The 23,736-nt window shown below is 42.9% G+C and overlaps 1 protein-coding gene across 2 annotated transcripts in view; it reads left to right on the top strand.

The window, feature by feature from the left end:
- The window catches only part of LOC112110133 (S-adenosyl-L-methionine-dependent tRNA 4-demethylwyosine synthase), a 124,347-nt gene that overhangs the window by 48,215 nt on the left and 52,396 nt on the right, over positions 1-23,736 (top strand). For both annotated transcript variants that reach the window (XM_024204981.2, XM_024204982.3), the window contains exons 12-14: positions 5,921-6,030; positions 9,791-9,968; positions 14,061-14,196. In XM_024204981.2, the coding sequence (XP_024060749.1) occupies positions 5,921-6,030; positions 9,791-9,968; positions 14,061-14,196 (424 nt within the window). The remainder of the gene's footprint in view (positions 1-5,920; positions 6,031-9,790; positions 9,969-14,060; positions 14,197-23,736) is intronic.

Raw genomic sequence — 23,736 nt, 5'->3', positions numbered from 1 at the left:
ACCATGGTACCAGGGATTTGTTTAGCCTGGGGCTAACATACCTGTTCCTCACTACTTTACTGTAGCCATCTGGCCTTGCCCCATCACGATATATATATACACAATAGTACTCTCCACTTAGATAGTATTTTCCACGAGTGCCCTACAAAGTAAGGAGTATTATTATCCCCATTGTACAGAAGGGGAAGCTGAGGTACAGCAAAGTGAAGTAATTTGCCCAGGGTCACATAGTGAGTAAGCAATAATATGTATCCAAAAAGTCCTCTAAAACCAGGCAGTCTGGTCCAGTGGACAGGATACTGGATTGGGACTTGGCTTGTATTCGTGGCTCTGTCACTGACTTACTGGATGACCTTGGGCAAGTCACTTTACCTCTCTGCTTCAGTTTTCCCCATCTGTGAAATGGAGATGATGATACTTTCCTCCTTTGTATGGACAAAAAACATTTTTGAAAAGCTAGCTGGTATCATTATTGAGAGACCTTTCCCTCAACATTAATTTCCCAGTCTCAACAGCATACCAGCACTGAAATCCATACTTTTCATCACTCCCACGCTTGTATCTCAAAACCATGATGTTTGATATCTCGTACCTTTTATGTCCGTGGTGTTCTCTGTGACTATAAAGCTTTTGTGATACAGTACTATGGTATCAGTAATGAATATTGTTATGAGCTGGTAAGGTATTGTTATGGGTTGAGTAAAAACCTTGTTGAGATTGTTGTGTATGAATTTACCCTGTATTTAAGATAACTGTAAGGACAAATCAATCACAAGCCACTACCTAAGACAAAAGGGTTAGGTGACCCTGCCCAGGAGTTTTGGACTAGGTGGGTGGTGGGGTTTTGCTGAGTGTTGTTTTTGGGTGGGTGTGAGGGATGGCAGAACAGACAGAGGCTCAGAGGTGAAAAAGCAAGAAAGCCGAGCAGTAGCTTCTGAGCACGGTGTGTGACCCTGGGAAAAGATCGTGCTTTTGGGTCGTTGGATAAAAAGGTTTGGGGCTGTAAGCTAAGAAATTGCTCTTTTGGTTTTTGATTCCTTCTGTGTTCAGAGAAGCAGGACTCTGTACTTTCCCTGTAAATAACAAGATTGCATCAAAGAAAATACCAGACTCCATCAACATGTGCTTCCAACTGGAACATCCTCAGGGCCCTGAACTATGGCTAGCCGCTCGGGTCAAAAAGGCATAACAATATAATAAAGCTATTGGAAGCACAGTGCTCACTTTCCTCCACTAATTATTGCACATGGTTGGTGAAATGGCACTCATTCTTGCCAATCCATTTTTGACAGAATGCTAGAAACAGTCTGAGTTGATTTTGAAGGAGAAGCTTCCATGTCTCCTCATTCTTGTTAAGTGGGGAGCAGTTGTTGTGTTGATTGCAATACACATTTCCTTAGGGAAAGAATATTAGATACACTCGGCTGAATTCTGAGAAGTACTTTGTTTTCTTAATGCATTTCAAAGGTCTCTATTAGAAAAAGCATGTTCTACCAAATTACATGGCTCTTAACCCCAACTCTTTCCCCTCCTCATCCCAGCCCCCAAAAATAAAACAAACAAAAGAAATATATAGTACAAAACCATCTTTGCTGACAGAGTAAAATTTTTGCTGCTGATTGAAGCTAAGGGTGGATAAATGACATGCCCAAGTCCACATTGAGAGTTAGTAGCAAACCAGGAATATGTTCTAGGAGTCTTGACTTTCAATCCCCAACCACTAGACCATACTTCCCCATACTGTCTGTAGAAGCTTCCTATTGCTGGTCTCGCACTCGGAGTTACCTCGGCAGGCAGACACTGGCACTTCAACTTTTTTTCCTGCTATTTGTTTCTTTATAATGGACTGGGCTACTTTTTCACAGTGGAAAATAACTCCTTGTTCTGTAAAGGTTTGCAGTAAATTCACTGACCTTTTTCCATTTTAAGCAAATAGTGTTTATGGAACTTGCCCACGGTAGTAAACTAGCGGTTGCTTTATCGTAAATATTTACACCATAGGAGCATTCATCTTTCTGGGAAAAAGTTATGATTAATTGCCAGGGCCCTTTGGGTAGTATTGGTAAATGATATAGGTAGATCAAGGGCCTGATGGGAATACAAATAAGGTTCACTTGTAGGCCACACTGATTTGCTGAGGGACCGCTAGAAAGATCTGAAAACTCCCTGTTGTGTTCAGGTGATGTCTTTCATCAGTTTCTCATAGCAGTACACTATAACAATCATGCCTTATATTTTAGAGTAGCAGAGCAGTCTCTTAAATAAATGTTTTGACTCTGAAAGTTCTCTAATACAATAGGATTTTTCCCCCTTTGTTTTGAGTATGGTGTGTTAGTGCTGGAAGGGGAAGAAAGTCCCTGTAGCAGATCACTGACTCACTGCCGCGGCGCCTCCTGCTGGTTGCCTCGGGAATTAGCTCAATTCCAGCGCTCGGAGTGCCCTCTGCTGGCCGGTGTCTCGCCTGCCTCAGGCCCCCGTGTCCCTCCTGGACCCTGGTGCCCTTTACCTCAGGGTTCTGCCCCCAGCAGTACTCCCACACTCTGGGTCTCCCCTCCCAGGGGAACCCCCAACCCTCTACACCCACCTTGCCTCAGTGGCTATTGCCAGTCATCATCTAGCCCCCTTTCTCTGGGGCAGACTGCAGTCTGTAATGGCCACTCATCACTGGCAAGGGGGTAGGACCAGCTGCCTCTGCCTATCCCCAGGCTGCATCTCTGCAGCCCCAGTACCTGCTTAGGCCTTAAATGAGGCCTCAGCCTGGGGAGTTGCCAGGCTGGAGCGCCTCAGCTCCTCTTGCCCTTCCCCAGCACTGCTCTGCTTCCGGTACCCTGAGCTCCCAGGCAGCTCGGTCCTTCCCACTCCACGGGTGGAGTGAGACTGACCCAGCTCCTCCCTTAGCCCTTATATCAGGGCCAGCTGTGGCCTGATTGGGTGTGGCCACAGCTTTGGCTGTCTTCCCCAATCAGCCTACTTTTTCCCCTAGGAGCGGGGTAACTGCCCCGCTACAGTTCCCTATGATTACCTGCTTAAATTTGATCTTGGACTGTTCTTAAGACCGGAGTAACTAGTCGGGCACATGTTCTAGGACACCTTAGAGCCTGCTGGTGAATGAAAACGTGAGCATGAATTATTGGCTCTGGCAATAACTAGGAAATGCCATCTCCAAAGCCATGAAATATGCTTTGTGTCCCCATTAAAACTCCATACGCCAAATAAGCCACTTGTAGACATAACCCAGTGTGTTTATTAAACAGTTAGTGTATTAAAAAAATCAAGGCCTGTGAGACGCTTACAATGAATGGGAGTCTGGAGTCCCTCAAGGATCTATCCACTTCCTGCCAAGTCACCCTATTAAATATGCCTGGTACAAGCGATGGAGTTAGACATGTAAGAGTTGTATAAATACTTTTTTAAATTTCACCTTCACAAAATTTTCCATGTTGGCAGGATAAAATATTGTTTTTTTGGAGAAACTCGAGAAGAATAAAGCTGCTTTTGGTTGAGATTCACTTTTATTTATGTATTTTCCCTTTGTGAGAAGTTAAAGATGCTTCAGGCATCAGTGCATGCATTTGTTTTTTACCTGAACGAGAAGAATATTTGGTCCAAACAGGCACTTTGGCCTTGTGCTAGGTTGAGAATCAATTAGTTTGGCTCTGTCAAAGTGTGAGGTTGAAGGGTTTTTCTCACTTAGATCCCTTTGACGTTGGTAGAAGTCTTTTGATTAACTCAATGGGCTTTCAGTCAGGCCCTTAATTCTGGCCTGTGATCTCTTCCTTCCCTCTTTTAGCCACATATTAGATGTTATGCATGAGCTCTATGTAGCTGGAAGACTGAGGAAGGCAAGTGGCCTTGAAGACTACAGAAGAGTAATATCAGAGTCTAAGTTCTGCAGGTCAAAAACTACTTGTCCAAAATGATCCTTATATCAGCATTTCCTTGAGCGGTGTTTTGCACAGTAACCTGAGCTGTGAATGCTGTATGGATAGAAGGTGTGATCCTGTATTCCTTGCTCACTGTTTTAATCCATCAGTGCTATTGCGTGAGATCCAGTAAGGTATTTTGTTCCCTCTACAGTGCTTTAAATTTGTTCTGAGAGCTGTACTGAAATTGATGGTGCAAGTGCTCAAATGAGAGAACAAACAGGCAGCCTTGTGAATATGCAGGCAGCCTTTGTGAATTTCAGATCAGTTCAAAACATGAACAGAGGATGGGGGAATGCACAAAATTAGTGGAGAAACTTTCATTTTCGACCTTCTAAAAATAATAGAGTGTGTGTTTGAAAACAGAAGAGGCACAGAAGTGTGTGTGTGTGTGTGTTTTTTATTTTTTAAAGACCATTTTAGGGTCTGATTCTTCGTTTGTTTGTTGATACCAAGTTAACCCACTGAATTCAGTGTTGTAAGGGAGAACAGAATCAAGCTCATTGTCTAGGACACCTTTCTGTGTTGTTACTGGTATGCACAACATGAATCACTTGTAGTAAAGGGAAACCATGCTTGATGTACTACCTTTTTGTCTGGCAGTTAGGATGCCTTTGGAGTTTTGCACAGTTGAGTTTCGATGGATTTATAGTATATCTGGAAATCTAAGGGAGAGGGTGAAATATAATTGCAGGTGCTTGGCCTGTGGAAAAGGAATCAGTGCAGGCAAATCAGTTGAGTACAGCTGCTGAGACATTGATATAAGTGCCTTTGGGTGGGTGGGCTTTCCTGACTCTGAGCAAGCTGCTGCATTGTGGTCTTACTCCAGTTCCGTCTCAAATGATTGACTGACTGTTTTGTTTGCTGCTTACTTCAGTGCGGAGAACTAGTACTTTGTTAGGTTTCAATAATCCAATACTTTAAAAAAAAATCTTGTAAGGAACCAGAGAAGCTCCAACCTGAATAAATCTAGGAAATTAACTGGATCCATCATAAATGCATCTCTGATCTATTGCAAGTTACACAGTCCTTTTTTAATATTGAATAACAAAGTCTGCTCTTGTCCATTTTACACTGGAACTCACAGAAAGGGTAAGGCTATTGTGTTAGAAACAAATCACTTCATTGTCAGTTGAGGATAGCACCTGTACCTTCAATATATGGCTAAATGGCCTGGGACCTGCCTCCTTGAGTGTGTCATACTGCCACAGCTGCACTCATTGGAGATGCTAGAGCTGGATCCCCTTGATTTTAATCGAGGCATGGTTGGAGGCAGAGTGTTCCCTTGGCTGCTGAACAAACTTTTGCCCATGGTCCAGAATAGTTAGGCTTGTGGCCTTCAAAGTGTGCTGCTAGGCCCAGCTTTCTGCCTGGGGAGAAGAGAAATTGAGGCATGGGCAGGGGGTAGCATAGGCAGGGGAAGGCTGTGCCTCCCCCAAACAGCCTGGTGTGGCCCCATCCACGCTCTGCCCCCAGGCCACCACCTGCCTGCTTCCAGTTACTTTTCTGCTCTTCTGCGGCCGAGAGGCTGGGTCAGGCAGGCTGGTGCAGTTGCACACAAGGCTCGGGGCTGGGGCTTGCTGGGGCTGAGGGCGCTCCAGCTGCACCCACCTGGTGTGCTTGGTTTGGGGATGCTCCCGCCGCCCAGCACTGGGGCGCTAGCGTTTGCGAGGGTGTGTTCGGTCCAGGCTCTAACGGGGAGGGGGGGGAAGGACAGAAGGGGACGGGAGGGGGGGAGCAGCCAGGGGCTAGCCTCCCCCAACAGCGTGTTTACCCATTGCCCATGAATTGAGGGCTGATGGAGCTGGCTGCTTTGTTAGAAAAGTCCCATATATTTATTGGGTTGTGCGAGAGTTGGAGTTGTTTTGGGGATTTGCAGCTGGCTTTTGTTATATTGTATTGTTTTTAAATAATGTCAGAGGTGCAAAGATTGGCAGGTGGGCTCATTCTTGTGTGTTATAAATCACAATAAAAAAATCCAATATTTCTCTTTTCAGGCATCATACAAATCCAGTGGGCACAGAATGGCGGTGGAAAATGGACCAACCCGAAATGATCTTGCGGGAGGCCATTGAAAACCACCAGAGCTTGATCAAGCAATTTAAAGGTAATTTAAATTTATTTCTTTTAATGAAGCTGTAAAGCAGAAATCAGAACAGACACGAACTAATAAAGTGTGGACCAAAAAACGTCTAAAACACTAGAAAAGAAACATGAGACTAGTAAGGGCCCTCAAACGTATGTAACTATGAAATTTTTATGGCATATTATTTATTGTTGTTTTTTTGGCCCAGATGATTTGTCTTGTTTACATCATTAGAACTCAACTGCTAGTTGCTGCCATGAAAGAGCTGAAGGGAGCTCTTTCTCATATATGATAGCAGGAGTAAGATATATGATTTGTGGACAGAGGCCCCACAATGGGTGGGGGCAGACTGGGTGACTACAAATCTTGACCTTGCTGTATAAAAAGTAAGTAGAGATAAGAATGGAAGCTGCCCATTAACGTGAGCAGAAGGAGTGCCATAGAGCCTCATTGGAATGAGCTCCGCAGGGTATTGGCTGCATTTTCTCTCATGTTTATGTATCTGGTTTATGCACTTTGAGGGTCTGATTCCCCCAGAAGTACTCGGCACCCAGAACTCCAACTGGAGTCAATAGGAGCTGCAGGTGCTCAGCACCTCTGGAAATCAGCCCACCTGAATGTGTAACCTGAAATCTTCTTGGCTTTGTTTCCTGTATGAACTATTCATTAGCTCACATCCTTTTTCAGATATAGAAAATTAGTTACCTTGCCATGGTCAACACTTGTGCACAAGAAAAGCCAGCTGATTTGACAGGAAAACTCTAGAACTAAGCTCTTTCTTATTGACAGTTTAGATTATGACTCTGTCAGGAGTCAAATGAAGCATCTGTAAAATGTACAAGACGAGTCTTTGTCTCGGATGTCATTGGGTAACCCATTTGTCTATCATGGCTGAGCATGGAGTGCGCCCAATGGATGAGAAACACGACAGGCAGAAACTTTTTTCAACAGTATGGAGTGATCCTGTCTAGTTCATTGGTGTTCTCTCTTATGTAAACCCAACTTGAGTTAAGCAAAGTCGGTCCTGCCTTCCTTTTTCGTTAAGTTGCTGATTTAAATCCTGTTATGTTTTGGACGAGACAGTTTCTTAGGATCTTCATACACTAGAAGTTCATGGCCTGATTCTAACGGAGAGGGCCAGGGATGGTGGGACCTGGGCTGTGGGGCTGTAGGGGGATAGAAGAGCTAGTATTTGTTGCGGGAATGAAGTGAGGGGGTTGTGGGTACAGAGTGGCGTTGTTGCTAGAATGGGTTGGTCCTGGCAGTGCTTCTCCTTGCTCCACCCCCACCCTGACACAGCTTCCAGCCACAGAATTATCCACTGTGTAAATGATATATATATATATAGAGATCTTATTGATTGATTGGCTGCTGAAGGGGACAGGGGCAGGATAATTTATTTGATGGATACTTTTTCTAGGTAGTGACTAGTAAACCCCATTGCCCTTCGCAAGGGCACATGCTGCATAGGCATAATAAATAAATAAATAAAAACCCAGAAAAGCAGGTACCTTTGGTATTGCAGTCCTGGATTTGTAACGAAGTGTGCCCTGAAAATCTAAGTGCTGTAAGAGGTGGGGAGGGAAGGTCACTTATCTGCGTGTTTCTGATATGTTTAAACAAGATCCTTAATACAGTACTATAATGCCGGTCCAGTATGAACAGTGAAGCTTGGTCCATAATGTCTGTTGCCCCTTGAGCTGCAGTGCTTAGGCATATGTGAAATTAAAGTCACAAAGAGCTGAGGAGGTGGAAGAGTAAGCGCCTTAGAACTGAAAGTGAGCTCCGCCACCAGAAATGGGAAGTTGAATGTGGTCATTCTGTTTAGTTATTAAGTGTATGGGAGTTCATGTGCTTCTTAACATGTCCATGTACTCATTGGGAATAACCCTGATTTAGCATATCATTTATGCTGGTCAAAATGATTGCTTCTAAAAGCTCAATACCCCACCATTGTGTATGTAGTGCATGCCATGTTGGACAATAACTGTTGTAGGAAAATTTTAGAGAATTAAAAAATGTACTGTTGGGATTATTTCTTATTTCCCTCTGCCTGTAAGCCTGGTGCCTTGGTCACCATTGTCCAATAGCGTAGGGTTCATAGGGGAAGAGAAATTAAGCTAAATGCCTCCCAGAATAACTTTGAGACATGGAAATGTCATGACTTTAATGTCTGATATCTCTGCCCCTTCCAGAACTAGAAGAAAGTGCTGTTTGTCCCATTGTAAAGCTGCGATTTTCCTTTCCAGTGGGGTAAAATTCCCATTTCTAGTCCTGCAGGGTCCCAAGCGAGTAGATACTAAAGCTGTCACGGGCTCAGGACTAAATCTAACCCATTTTAAACGGACTATACACCTCTACCCCGATATAACGCGATCTGATATAACAAATTCAGATATAATGCGGTAAAGCACCGTTCTGGGGGTCGGGGCTGTGCGCTCCAGCGGATCAAAGCAAGTTTGATATAACGGGGTTAGATTTTTTGGCTGCTGTGGACAGCATTATATCGGGGTAGAGGTGTACTTCCTGGTTCTGTTCACAGACCAACTTCTCTATTTAAGGTTGAGGCTGTATCCTCAGAACACCTTTTTTTATCTTGATGTTGCAGTCTAGTGGGTAATTTTCTGTACCATTTGAGCTGCAGTGTCTAGGCAACATGAGGTGAGTTGAGGACTATGAAGCCATAACTCTTTTAAAATGCTTAGTATATTATTCAAATACATCAAGGCACCTCAGGGCAATATAAAGTGACATCTTCAGAATAGAAATTTGAATTGGCTTGCCTCTTATTCCTAGTGAAATGAGTTCACGTGCAGACGCAGAAGCTCAGGGAGCTGGTAATGGATGGGATAGAGCGCTCTTCATTCCCAGATCGCTAGTATGAATCTGGCTCATGTTATTAGGAGCTAAAAGCACTTACATCTGATGACTGTTCCATGGCATCGCTACAGTTGGTAGCCTTATTGTTTCTACCTTCTCACTTGGAAGTGGTCCTTGCAACTCAGGGATGAAGCAGTGTTTGTGTGTTAATAGGTCTTTTGTCTCTTAGGAAATGTCTTAAACCAGATGGTATTGGTGACTGATATTGATTTGCAATGGAATATTGTTGCTGTGTTAAATGAAATGTGGGCCTTTGTTTTCATGTGAAATGCACAAACTACTTTCGGCTCCGAGGGAGGAGGAGCATAACTTTTTAATTTCTTAAAGAACGGCGTATGGTGCTTGGTTTTGTTCCCTCGTTCCTATTCCTTCACTTGTGTTTTGAGGACTTATTATGGGCGAGAGACCATTCTATACTGTGTACTAAAATATTGCCTTTGTTGTTTATATAGGTTCATTGTATACACAGTGAGCTGAGTCCTCCGTTGATGCAAAGCAATGTTGGGGCATTGACTTCAATGAAGCCATGTTAATTTATACCAGCTGCAGATCTGGCTCAGTAGCGTCAATCATCAGTCCCGTTTTCTTGATCTTGACACAATGAAAATCTTAAAATGAGTAGCAGCATAGGTGGATTGTCTCAAGTAGATGATTCAGAAGGGCTGCTTACAAATTGGTGTTCAGTTATTGGAGGGTAAAATGTTGCTTTCCCCCCTCCTCCCCCCCAGGATTAACCAATCTTCTCTTTCCCTGTGATGGTCAGCAAATTTTCATCCGCACTTTACTCTCTTCCCAGTTTCCAATGAATATTCAAGATTGCTGTGCATGTAGGTTTTGCATGAATTACTCTGTAAATTCTTTTCCCACAGCACTCTTCCCCCCCCCCTTTCCTTTTTTCCAGGTGTGCCAGGAGTGAGAGTAGATCGCTTTGCAGAAGGGATGGTGGTGAAACACTGTGCGCTGTCTCTGGTGGGAGAGCCAATTATGTACCCAGAAATCAACACGTTCTTAAAACTGCTGCACCGGCACAACATCTCCAGCTTCCTGGTTACAAATGCACAGTTCCCTGTGGAGATTAGGTGAGAATCCTACAAAGTGGTTTGGTTTTTTTTTTAATGGTTTTGTCTTGTTCTAAAGAGTTGGTGATGTATGGTTTGCTTATACTTTATCATAGTGGAAATACACAATGCCACAGTCTGCATTAGAAATAGCCATTAAAATTATTGCTCAGAATCTGCCTGGGTCATAGTTTTAGTCTCTCCGGGCTCGTTTCCCTCCCTCTTCCTTCTCTTCTCCACACCAATGTACATTTACTTTATTTTTTTTCCCTGTGCCTCTTAAATTCAGTGCAATTATTTTGAAGTGAAATATAGGCAGTATAACCAAACGTCCATTCCAGAAGGTTCTGGAGATACCTAAAGTCTATAAGGATAAAACAAATGAAATGCAAATTGTATTTTGCTTTTGGTGTTGCAGTTGAGTAAAGGAAGGGAGTGTTTCTAATAGACGGGGAACAAATTAAAGCTCATGAGTTCTATTCCCAGTTCACTCACTCGCTTCCTTGTGACCTTGGGCAAGTCACTCACTTCTTCTCTCAATATTCCCACCTGCAAAAGGTAATTAGTCATTTTTATCTAACCTCGCAGAGGGAAGTTTTAATATTTAATATTTGTAAAGCATGTTCAGATACTTCGATTAAAGGTCCTGGGTGAATGCAAAGTATTATTTGTCTCTTTTGAGAGTGCTTGACCCCTTTTTAACCAAAAATCCGTACAGCACTGAAAAACTCGCTGCTAATACTCAGACCTTGTCTTCAGCTCCCACAACTGCAGGGGGCGGGGGGGAGAGAGTACTCCGAAAGGCATTAGTTAACAGCATAGACCCAAATTCTTCTCTGGTGGAATGCTAGCAGTGTGAGTGGAGGTACAGCAGCAATGGCTTTGTGTTATGTTTCCCACAATCTCTAATTCCAGGTGAACAGGACATTCCATTTGTTGCAAAAGAATAACTTACACATCAGCAATCTCTGATATTTTGGCTTCCTCTCTGGCTCCTTTTTGGTCTGAATGTGGGGAGTGCGGGGGTGGGGGGGAACTGCACATTTTTTGGAGTGAGTAATTAGGTACTCCAAAGCCATTCCAAATGACTGGGTAATTGTGTAATCAAGTTACTTTTCAAACCATGTATTATGTGCCTGATAGACAGAAACTGCTCTTTCTAGAAACTAAACATAGAATTTAAAAAGAGAGCCAACACTATTTTTGAAAATATATTTCTTGGAAACTGATGTGTTTTTTTTTTTTTTTTTTGGTGATAAAATTCTAGTTTGGCTCTCTCATCAGCATGTCCATTGAGCCCAACTAGCAAAATCCTAGCCTGGTATCTGGTACAGCAGTTAATAAGATTTGCTTTAAGAACACACAAACCTTGCTAAGATAAGAGTGGTCCTATTTCTGCTGCTGAGTTTAGACTCTACAGTTTATTGACATGATTTTTGTCTGTATTGTAAGTCTCTTAGGGCTCTGACGCTGTCTGTGTACAAAAGCATTTGCAGGTTTAGCTGATAATTATATCCACTGTTTTTTAGTTACAATAGGTTGTGTCCCTTGTTTGTTCACTGCTAAATCCATGTCAGAGCCCCATGGAATATCGCAGCCGCCCTCACAGCTTGTGGGATAGAATGACAAGTGTATTCATATACTGTACTTTCAGACCCAACTATGCCCCCTTGTGGGTGCTGGGGCTCAGTCCGTCACTGCAAAGCGGAACAGCATAGTGCAAGAGGGTATGTAAAACCCCTGCTCATGATCGTGTCCCCATCCTTCTGTGGTATAACTACTACACCTCTACCCCGATATAACGCTGTCCTCGGGAGCCAAAAAATCTTACCGCGTTATAGGTGAAACCGCGTTATATAGAATTTGCTTTGATCCACCAGAGTGCGCAGCCCCGCTCCCCCGGAGCACCGCTTTACCGCGTTATATTCGAATTCATGTTATATCGGGTTGTGTTATATCGGGGTAGAGGTGTAATTCTGCTGGCTGCCTGCAGCTGCTGGGGATGGGGTATGCTTTGGTTCCTTGGAGAAGAGGAACTTTTCCAGTTACCATTCTGAAAGTGACTAGCTCTGTCTTCAGTGATACCTTAATAATAATATGTTATTTTATTAGGAAAATGTAACATGCAAAAGACTGGCTACGCTCTTTGTAATTGAATATTTCAATCCCTTGATACCTGGAACACTTGGCCATTTAGGTGATTGCCACTTGGACTGTCAGTCCAGAGCATGCTCACTAGTAAAACGGTTCTTAATCTAAAATGTTAGATTTGTTTCCCATTAATGATCTGTTCTTGTCTGAATCTGGAGAGGAGGAATATGCTTGGGTACTTTGCAAGTTCATGTCGAGTAATTGGATTTTCTGACCATTGACAGCTCAGCTCTGGTCTCATTCCAGGCAATTCTTGTCACTTTTAGTTTTTACCTTCATGTTTTTTTAAAGCAGGAGTGATTGACAGCTGTATGAAGGATTCTTTTTTTAAAGCACCAGATCAGACTGGAGTTGTAGCCTGCTCATTAGCAGCCTTCACAGGCAGCATTTGTGGAAGGCTCTTCCTTAATTTCCTAAGATATTGAGTTAAGACGCTGTGCGATAAAATTTTGAAGCTGTCACTTTGTCTAGAAGGCATTGTGGTAGAGTGTTTTTGCCCAGTGTTTGACAAATGTCACCAGCCCTCCAGAAGAGACGAAAGGGTATAAAAATTAATTTACTTTGTCTATTTCTCTTGCTTTTAAGGAGCTTGCTAAGTCTGATTCTCTCAGCTTGTTACTCTTTGTTCATTATTCCTTGCATAGCAGAATACAGTGTTATTTATTCCGCTCTTTGCATCCCCAGTTATCTGTGTCTGCATCACACTTGCTAGCCTTGGGGTTCCAGCATGGATGAAATCAGTCACAGGCTCATGGAATAGGTTTAAGCTTTTAGAAGTCGCTTACGTAGTGGTTGTGTTAACCCACTGGTGAATGTGTGTTTTAACTGGGGGCTGTGACAACTCCTGTCCTCTGTGGATCAGCTTAGAGGGGACCTGTAACACACATTCACCAGGAGATTACACTTGTAAACAGCCTAATGTCTTCAATTATAAAAGAGCTATAGCATAATATGCTTTCCTGCAGAAATCCAAGTTGCAGCCCTTTCCACTTAAACTGATGCAGGCTGGGATTGCTGTAATGACCTCTTTAGTCAACTAGACAAAGGCATTGATGTCCTTGTGGGAGCTGTATCCCACACTTTTTGCACCAGAGGAACAGTCCTCAAAATGTTGGAACTTGGGAGCCTGGGTTATTAAAGTGTGGGGAGGAAATTATAAACTAAGGATATGCTTTGGAATCAATGCCTCATATTATATTAGGTCTCTGGCCCCAAGCATGCTTACAGTAGTGCTAGTTCAAAAGGATTCAGCGCAAAATTTTGGGTGGGTCCCATGAAATAAGGTCCTCTACAAAGTACCAGGAGCACATTTCTGAAGCCACTTTTATACTTCTTTTGTTGCAAAATGCCCGTTTGTGTCGGCTACAGTTTTGGAGCCTTAAAGTTCCACCTGCCCAGCTCAGAGATGTCCCACTCTGCTGGGTGAACTCCATTGAGCAGCACTGCATTTCTGTTGAATAGGGCTGCCTTCCTATAGGACAGGTTGCATTTTAGGGCACTTTGCCTGCAGATGCTCTAATAGGAAGTGAAGCTTTTAAATGCTTCTGTTGAGACCACAGGCTCCTTTGATCACAGGCCGCTTGGGAAGGTTCTTAATTAGTGTTCTACCTGGATGAAATATGCTGTTCAGTGAGGATTGGATCGTTGAACTATCACTGGGTTTCACCCTTCTGCGAGTGGTTAGTATGTGGTGTTCCTTGCTTTGTGGCACATTATGTGGTGAAAGACTATTTTCTGTCGCTATTAGAAACCCCAGCCATTTGCTAAAGATGCACTGCTGAACTTTGAGAGAGTATGCTGTAAATATTACATTACTGCTTTTGCTTTTGGGAACAGAGCAGAATCCAGCATAGTTATTTGATCTGCAATGTTATGTCTTATGGATGCTTCTGTAAAAAAGCATAAATTCAGTTAGCTATAATGTCTGAAAATAATGATTTTCCTCTCCTTTTTATTGACAAGGAACCTTGAGCCAGTAACGCAGCTGTATGTCAGCGTGGATGCTAGCACCAAAGAAAGCCTGAAGAAAATTGACCGTCCCCTCTTCAAGGATTTCTGGCAAAGGTTTCTAGACAGTTTAAAGGCCTTGGCTGAAAAGGTACCAAGTTAAGAATAGTTTTTGTTAACTTTTTCCCCTTTCTGCCCATTTTCCACTCAGGAAGCGGGGGGGAGGTTGTGGGGCTTGAAGGAAATGGGATGCTGAAATGAAGAGCTTTATTTCTGTGCTCTGTACAGTTTGTGGCATTAGGATAAGCAGTCTAGCAATCCGAACTCAAAGCTAACAAAGAACTTTGGGGTTTTTTATATGGGAATAAATTTCAGGAGACAAGAGCTAGAATGTGTGTCAGGAAGAGAATCGTATATTTATTTTCTTGTCCAAAATGGAGGTAGTCCCTGCCGAAACAGCTCGCAGCCAAAATGAGGCGGTTAGAGAAAGGTAGGAAGCCCAGAAGAGGGCATGAAAGCACATGTGATAGCTAACATTAGTTTCCAAAGCTTTCACCAGGATCTCAGCAAAGCCCCTGTCTTGTGAACACTTCCACATTGGCTGCAATGGGACTACTGATGTGTAAAAATAAGCATACGTGTAAATGTTTGTTTGCAGGATTGGGGCCAAAGATAGTGGCTGTATATACTTGAGCAATGTAAGGATGCTGCCTCTTTCTGATATTTCCAGGTTGTAACTTTCTTTCTGTACTGCATAAGGCAGTTGAACACTGGGCCAAATTCACTGCAGGCTTAAGACCTGCTTATACCAGCTGTGAGTTTAGGCCACAATCTTTATAGTTTTCCATCTATCTGAAGAGAGCTCTACTAATCTGATTTGGGCACTGTGTGAATTAACAAGATAGGTGTTTCGTGTACATGTTTTCTCTTGTCTTTACTATTGCAGCACTCTGGAAAAAAAGCTTTTATTCATATTTCTGGCACAACTTTACATGCTGCCAGTGAGACTGAGCAGATGGGAGATGCTATTTAGTGTATATAATAAGCTTTGCTATGTTCCGAGACTACAAATATTAGGCCTGTTTCTGCCAGATTTACTTACATGAATAGACCCATTAACTTCAATGGAACTGCCCGAAGGCTTGGTCCTGCAAATGCATGCAATTAGTTTTTTCACGTGGATACACCGGTTTCACTTGCTGGCAGTACTCACACGGGTAAAGGTACTTGTGTTGAGTGTCCGTGTACAGGATCATCTTCGTAAACTCAGGGCGGAATCCTGGCTTCAGCAAAGTCAGGGGCAAAATTTCCATTAACTTTAATGGGATCAGGATTTGGCTTGGGGAGGCCCAAACTCGATTAACCCAAAAGGAAACAAAACCAACCAAACAAAAAAGGGGGACATTTTGATGTATTAGGAAATTTGACTTTGGCTAGTAGAATCTCTCTCTTGACCTTGGTTATATAAGGTACATTCACTGCTGAATTCCTGCCTGTTGTCAGAATCTTTCCACCTTCATTTTTTGTGAGGAACATATTGGCAGTTATATCCATAGAGCTAAAAATACTTTTGGTCAAGGTGAAGAGGAAGGGGGAAAAAAGCCATGCTGATAGCTGCATTTTTTTTCCCTTCAAAGACAGATTTGGGTGTTCTTATAACACTGACAACACAGCACCCTCTTAATAGCAGCCAAGGTTGATGATATCCTTGATCAGCAATGGGGTCTGATTCGCATAATACCAGGGCAAAAATATGCAAATGTCAAAATCCCCTAGGAAGCTTGTATATTTTTAGATGATTTTGTAATTTTACACATGGCTGTGGTTATAGGGGGTGTCTAGAAACACCTGAAGTGATTTATTAAGAAGGAGAACCTTCCAAGTTTTCTCCTCGGTGTGCATGCTTTGGTGACCAAGTCGGAGATTAAGCACTGTTTCATAGGACTCTGATGAATTAAGTGTGGGGAAAGCTGATGCTGCTTCTGATGATCTCAAGGTATACGGTTCATACTACAATATGGATGTTGGGATAGGGAAGCGATGATGCATTGTGTTGAGAAAAGCAGTGCTATGTTTCAGGAAACAGAACACAAGTCCTCAGTTTTGCACGATGCATTCAGCTGTCGTGTCTTACATAATTCCTCCAAGACACAGACAGGATGATATTGTAGTTGATATAAGGTCACTGTTGTTAAGGGTTTATAGTGGGTTTTCATCCCCTGTGCTGTCAGAAAATAAGAGGCTTCTAAAAACTGACATAAAATGTCTTCCTGTGCTTGCTACAACTTTGTTTGTTTGGCAAGAGTTGTTCCTGTATTCTTGCTCTCCCTCATCCTGCCTGTGGTTGGTTGCTTGTATCACAGTAGCACACAGAGGGCCCAGACAAGAGCAGGGCTCTATTGTAGTTGGTACTGTAAGTATGAGAGTCAGTCCCAGCCTGGCATCTTGGAGAGCCAGGTAGTCTGGGAGCCCTGGGGTCTCCAGCTCTGGGGAAAGCTGTCTGGAGTCGCAGACCCGGGGAGATCGTCCCAGGACTTCCAGGATCCCAGCTCTTGCAGGCTCCCTGCTGTGGTGCTGAGAGTCCTGGCTCCACAGCAGAGATCCTGGAAATCCTGGCATGGTGGGGCTGTCCTGGAGCTGCAAACGCTAGGCGCCTGGGGTCTCTAGCTCCAGGGCAGACTGTGTGGCATGGCAGGATTTCATCAGAACGCTAGCGGGGCAGGGTTTCACCCCTAGTTTGTTAAACCAGTCTTGCTTTCATGAGAAATTTGTGGTTCAATGACCTGGTGTTTTCGGAATAAAGTTTCCTCAGAAAATCTCTGACCATCTCTTATCAGGATATCATTTTCCAGTGCAAGCAACAGTGTATCTTCCAGCTGATGCGGAGAAGCTGTTTTCGGGCATAAGTCTTGCTCTCTCCAAAGTAATCTTTATTGCAGTGCTCTTTATGATGAATTTTCCATTCTGAGATACGCTTTCCGAGAGATCTGTGTGATTTAGTGTTAGGTAGCTGGTGGGTACTCGGAAAGCTTTATTTGTTTTAGATCTAAATGTATATTCTGAACATGTCTTAAGCACTGTTTATCAATGAAAAGTAAGGGACAGGTGTCAACTGAGTGATTAAACTAACATCTAATTTAAAATGTGCTTCTTCCAAGCATCATGTCTGAAATACCCAGCAGAGCTCACTCACCCCTTCATCCTTCCAAAGCAGATGACTTTAGCTGATCAAAAAGATGAAGGGCTGACTTAATTTACAGTTGACAAGTACCTTCCTGGGAAGAAAATGACTGGTACTAAAGGGTTTTTTCAGTGTAGTGGTGAAAGAAATAATAAGAACCGGTGGCTGGAAGGTAAAGCCAGACAGATTTAAAATTAGAACTAAAGCTGATGCTTTTAACAGTGAGGGTCGTGAACTACTGGAACAAACTACTGAGGGAAGTCGTGGATCCTCTATCTCTTGAAGTCTTTAGCTCAAGTTTGAATACCTTTCTGGAAGAGATGCTTTAGCCAAACCGAGGGTTTTGGGCTCAGTACAGGAGTAGTTGGGTGACATTCCATTGGCCTGTGTTACACAGTCAGACTAGATAATGTAATGGCCCCTTTTGGTCTTTAAAAACTATGATTCTATAGACTTGATTTCCATGAATTCTACTGAGTGAGGTTCTTTACGATGACAGCTGTTGAAAATTAAGAACCTGTCTGTGCTGCATGGACAGTACAAATCCGGTGACACGTTTCATAAAAAGAGGGTGTGGCGGTTAGTACAAGGGGTGGAGCGACCTTGTGTGGGGACCCCAAGCATAATTTGGCTCATAGTTGGTCAGCTGCTTTGGGGCTGAAAAATGGCATAAAAATGTACTCCCTTTAAAATCGGATAAATTATATTTTATGGTAAGTGACTTACATATTTGTACAACAGAAGCTGTAAAATTATCTTGGAGAAAAGTTGAAGTAGGTGTCAGCAGAGTGTTAAGATCTGCGTTTGGGATCCATCATTACCCTGTGGTACCTGTGCGCACACGTATATTTTTCTTTGAGAAATTAGTTCAACTAATTTTTAAGCAGGGAACTGTTTGCTCACTCATAAAGGAAATTCATGGAGCTGATGAATACCAGAGTATAGGAAAAAGTCAATTTTGTGAGCTTGACGCATTCTGCAGAGTTCTTTTCCGCCTCCGCATAGTGCCACCTCTTTGTCATCTTTAGGTGCCCCCTAGGTACCTCTTACTTCTCCGTCTCCTTGACTTAATCATCATAAATCCTTTCCAATCTGCTCAGTACACTGTACCTCAAAGTACTTGCTGTGCTGCCAGACACCAAGTAGGCATTATTGCACTGTTTTAACTTTCAGAGTGCAGGTGCCAATGTTCTCTTAAACAGATTAGAACGTTGGGGCGAGGGAGCCCAAACCCTAGGTTAATATAGCATTATGGCCCTGCAAGAATTGATGACAAAGCAGGACATTATCCTGCCCTTAAAAAAGGGTCACACAAGCTAAGGACCTCCCTAGTGAGCCTTTCCAGAGTTCATTCTGAATTGTATCTTTTTGTGGGATTTGGATCCTAAGTTTTAGATCTTTTCCTTTCTTCAAATTAATTGAAATTTCATTGGGAAAAGGGTAATGACTCTTTGCAGTTGCAGTGCTGCAGAAGTTCCTCATCTTCAGTATGAAAGAAGGTTCTTAACTCTGCTTAACTGGGGACTTCACCTATTGAACAGCCAGACCCTTAACTACAGTGCCATACTCCCCGATCCTGCCAAGCGACACACACACGTAGATCTGTGCTCCATGCATGGAGTCACCTTAAGGGATGGTGTTTGCAGACCCATTTGCAGGATCAGGGCCTCAAAATGTGAAGCGGCAATGATACATCAGTTTACCACTTTCGGACTCTATTTATGACACCACTTCTATGTAATTCCTCATAGATATCTGAGTGTATATGGAGATGCCTGCATCTAGATTTCAAAATTATGCAAGCTTGTGTCTGGTCCTGTTTACTTAACTCTTCTTTTTAATGTGATTCTTACTGCAACTTACTCTTTGGTTCTGTGTGTTTACACATGATGTTTGTAAATTCGTATACTCTGGGAGTTGAATCTTAGTTGTGTTTGGTGCTAATGCTCTATTACATTATACAGTATATGCCTATAATTATAGCCTTTATGCTTGCAACAGATTTTGGTTTGTGTGGAGATTATTTTGTGTGGTTGAGGGGAGAAATCTCTGTTAGTCCGTTTGGAGAGACTGGTCTTTGTTTCTGAATCAAGATTTATTTTTTTAAAGAGACTGTAAAATGCAAAATTTGCAACAGATGTTGAAATCAGTAATCAATTTTGTGTCACTATAAATTTAGAAAAATCTGCCTCTCATGCACAGTAAACCATCTCTTCTCCACGAGCTGTTTGTTAGCTTTAATGATTTTGTTGACAAGATTTATTGGTGTAATCATTGTGAATTGGAACATGATGAAAGTTTTATAAAGGTACAATGTTTTATGTTAAGTGATACTCCCTGAAATACTTTGCCCTCTTTCAGCATGGCCTACCGAGGAGTATAACCTGAATGAATCTGGAACAAAAATATCTGGACTTACTTAGCCTTTTCTAACCCTTCTAATATCTCTTGTAGAAAGGAAAAGGGAACGAAGAAGTTTGTAAATAATACATTGCAAAATCAAACCTGTTTAATATTCCACATCACTGGTCTCTACTGGGATACCTGGAGACCTGAAATTACAAATAATTACATTTTAAAAGACTGGTTAAGGATCAGTTCCAGTTTTGCTTACCTGGGTCAGACTTCAATTTTTTCCTCTGCAGGAGTTAATTCCTATCTCTTATATAGCGCTTTTCAGCTGTAGCTCTCAAAGCGCTTTACAGAGGAGGTAAGCATCATCTTCCCTATTTTATAGATGAGCAAACTGAGGTGAAGTGACTTGCCCAAGGTCACCCAGCAATTCAGTGCCAGAACTGGGAATAGAATCCAGCTCTGTTTAGTCCCAATCCACTAGACCAGGGGTCGGCAACGTTTGGCACGCGGCTCGCCAGGGTAAGCACCCTAGCGGGCCGGGCCAGTTTATTTACCTGCTGACGCGGCAGGTTCAGCCGATTGCGGCCCCCACTCGCCGCGGTTCGCTGTCCCGGGCCAATGGGGGCGGCGGGAAGCGGCGCGTGCCGAGGGATGTGCTGGATCCTTCCACACCCAAGAAAAATGGAATAGTGAGATGGCTCTTACTAGAATAAGAGAAATCCACAGCAAGGCTGAAAATGCAGTCTTTGGTCCATGTGGTAGGCTGTTTGGGTTGTAATTGTGACTTCCATATAGAGCTAAATTGTGCTCTTAATTATGCCTGAGCTACCAAGGACAGATTTTGGCTAATTGCTTCTACTTGTCTAGAAAGGATTTACCACAGCACACTGCATTCCAAAGAGAAAGGGCCAGGTTTTGGTGTTCAGATTCAGGTTGGTGGCATTATTCTAGATCATACCAGTGCAAATGAGAGCAGAATCTGGCCCTAAACTTTCACTTTTGTTGGGGTTGCCATATTGTGAGTGAGCTGAGTGCCAATTTGCTTGAGCGGGGTTCTTTTTCTTGCAGCCTATAGTAACGAAGGCCTTAATGCTGCAAAGAGAGTGCCATGTGTGGGGTCTTTGCATGAGTGCAAGGAGTATGTGCCTTAAACAGTTCCTTTATTATAACTGTACATCCACCTAGCAGGACACGAGACCAAAGCTGTTCCTAGCTTTGTCAGGCAGTTGCGTACTGCACAGCATTCAGATCCCTGCATGGCTATACGAAGGGTACCTTTGACTTCTCCAGCCACACCCATCAGCTTTAGTAACTAGCAGCTTCTGAGGGCAGGCCATCTGTAGTCTAGTTGATGATGTAGGATGTGAGCTTTAGGGCCAGAGCCTGCATTTCTTCCTTGGACAAAACTCCCATTCAGTTTGCCACTCTAAGGACTGGACGGCTCGCCCTGCAGCGAATTTCAGAGCCCTTTCTGAAGCTGCTACACTGAAGAATTGTTTTTCAAAAAATTAAAATTGGAGATTCCTCCTCATGAAAGCTTAACTACCTTGAGCAGAGTGAAGTCGGCTTGGAACTGAAATCTCTTAATTAGAGATTGACCAAAGGCTGTAAACTAATTGCCAGTTAAAGGTGATTTTTTTTGTTTTTACATTAAGCCTTGTCACTATGTTTCAATTTAATGGGTTTGTTCAGCTGCTCCGATTAATGGTCAGCAATACGGAAAGGGAATAGTGTGGCAGTCAATTTTATGACTAGCATTAATACCATTGATTTTTGATGTAAGGACCATGTAAAGTACAGTAAATCTGAAAGGACAGATGTATTTTGATCAATCTTTCCATCACTGTTTTCTCACCTAATTGCCTGCATAATCTTGCACTTCTGTTTAAGTACAAGAAACTATGGGAATTTACTAAATTTCATATGATAATCATCAGAAATGTACGGCGTTAGATGCACATCAAAGTAAACTGGTGGTTGTGGAACATGGAATGAAAGATAAACTGCCTTGTGAGACTGAAAACATGCTGAAGAGAGATTTCTGTGGTGGTCATGATTTTTGTAAAGCCCTCTACCATATTACAGTTAATTGAACATTATAATGGGAAGATAGTAATTATCAGAATGGGTCAGACCAGTGGTCCTTTTTCTGACAGTGACCAGTATCTGATGCTTCAGAGGATACGTCATGGCGGTACCTGACCACAGCAAAAATTTCTCCTTAACCACTGTGAGCTGTTATCAGCGCAGGGCCTGAAGCATGAGGGTTTATTACTCCCTGTAAAAAACACATTTCTAAAATCATGTGTAATAAATCTCTGGATGTTTTCTTTATTCATATAAACGTCACATCCTTCTTTTGAATCCCACTAATTTTTCAAGCTATGGGTTCTGCAGTTTAATTTTTCATGCCGTGCAATAAAAAAAGTGTCAGGGTTTTAAAAGCCATTACCTTAATATTGGTACAAAGCTTTAGGAAATGCATACCACTCTCTAATGCTAATTATTTTGTTTCAAAATCTGAAAAAAAAACCCTGTAAGCATTTTTTTATTATGCATTTGTTTAATTTCAGGAAATCCTAGGGGTGATGCATACAATCCTGTTTAGTTTTTTTTTTTAAGTCCCTTCTACTCATTGAACTACCAACTGGTAACTTTGTAGAGTTACTCTTCATCACCTCTTCCTAATAATAATATTTATTACTAATTTGTATTTGTCACATTCTGGGGTGAGGGGTTGTCACTGCCTGCCCTGTAACCCTGAGTGCCTCCAAATGCTCTTCTACTGTTGTTCTTTTGTCTGGATGCTCCCAGCCAGCATCCAATCCTGCACTGAGTGTCCATGAGTTAAACATCTCTGACTCAGCAATTCTGGTTCCAGCAGCTTGTTTGTGACACCTCAGCCATGCTCTGGAGACATCTGGCAAGATGACCCCAACACACTCCCAGGCCTGAATTTTTCCCAAAATCATGTGCTCTGCAATGTCCAGCCCTGTCCAGTGAGAGAGAGATTAAGGTTAATTGTTCCTTTAAAGGCACAATACCCAGCAGCTTGCCACCTTAACTGGAGTTAACATTCACTTTAAATCAAACACAGCACTGGGTTGGTTTAGATTAAAAGTAAAACAAGTTTATTAACAAAAGGAGATAGGATTTCAAGTGAGTTCAGATACAAAGGATAGAGTTGGAAATGGGTACAAGCAAGTGAAAGTGAAAAGGACTTTCTAGAAGCAAAGACTTGAACACAACAAGCTACAGGCTTTGTTCAAGGCAGTTTCCTTACCGATACTCCTACCAGCAAGATGCTGACCAAGCCCTCTGGTCAGGATCTCCCACAAAGTCCAAAGGGCTCAGTTCCTTTGTTGTCTGAGGTGAAAGATAACTTGGGGTTCTTTGCCTCTCCCCTTTTATAGTCCAATGAAGCTTTGAAATGGTTTCTTCTGAAGGTTACCCCCCAAAATAAAGTTCATTCAAACTGGCGACGTGGAGTCTCCTGGTGAAGGAAGTTTCATGCTGCTTCTTCCCCCACTGGTGTTTGCTAAAATGCAAATTGATCTGTTTTCTGCAATCTCCTCCCCCTGCTGTCTTGATGGTCCTGTGTACCTTCTATGTAATTTGCATTCCCGTTGTCTCTTAATGCAGCAGTTCTCAACCAGGGGCCCTCTGGGGGCCATGTGCAGTTTTCAGGGGGCCTGACAAGCAGGACTGATGTTAGACTCACTGGGGCCTAGGGCAGAAAGCCAAACCCCCGCTATATGGGGCTGTAGCCCGGGGCCCCAAGCCCCGCCACCTGGGGCTAAAGCCGAAGCCTGAGCAACTTAGCTTTGGGGGATCCTGTGGCGTGGGGCCCCGGCGAATTGCCCTGGTTGCTACCCTCTAATTCCAGCCCTGACTTTCATATGCAGCAAAGCAGTTGTTATGGCACAGGTGGGGCGTGGAGTTTTTATTGCATGTTGCGGGGGAGTGGGGGCTTCAGAAAGAAAAAGGTTGAGAACGTCTGTTTTAATGTACCTTGGCCATGCCTTCCAGGATGAGATAACTTTTGTCCTGGCTGGCAGACACACTGATAACATAATTTCCAACATGTTTGTAAATTTTGAATTTGTCCTCTGTAAATATATATCACAATAATATGAATGAGCTGTATGTGGTTAG

Source organism: Terrapene carolina, unplaced genomic scaffold (genome assembly GCF_002925995.2).
Source record: "Terrapene carolina triunguis isolate 2854851 unplaced genomic scaffold, T_m_triunguis-2.0 Scaffold231, whole genome shotgun sequence".
NCBI lineage: Eukaryota > Metazoa > Chordata > Testudines > Emydidae > Terrapene > Terrapene triunguis.
The sequence above is the reverse complement of the archived record's forward strand: the minus strand, read 5'-3'. Positions and strand labels throughout refer to the sequence as shown.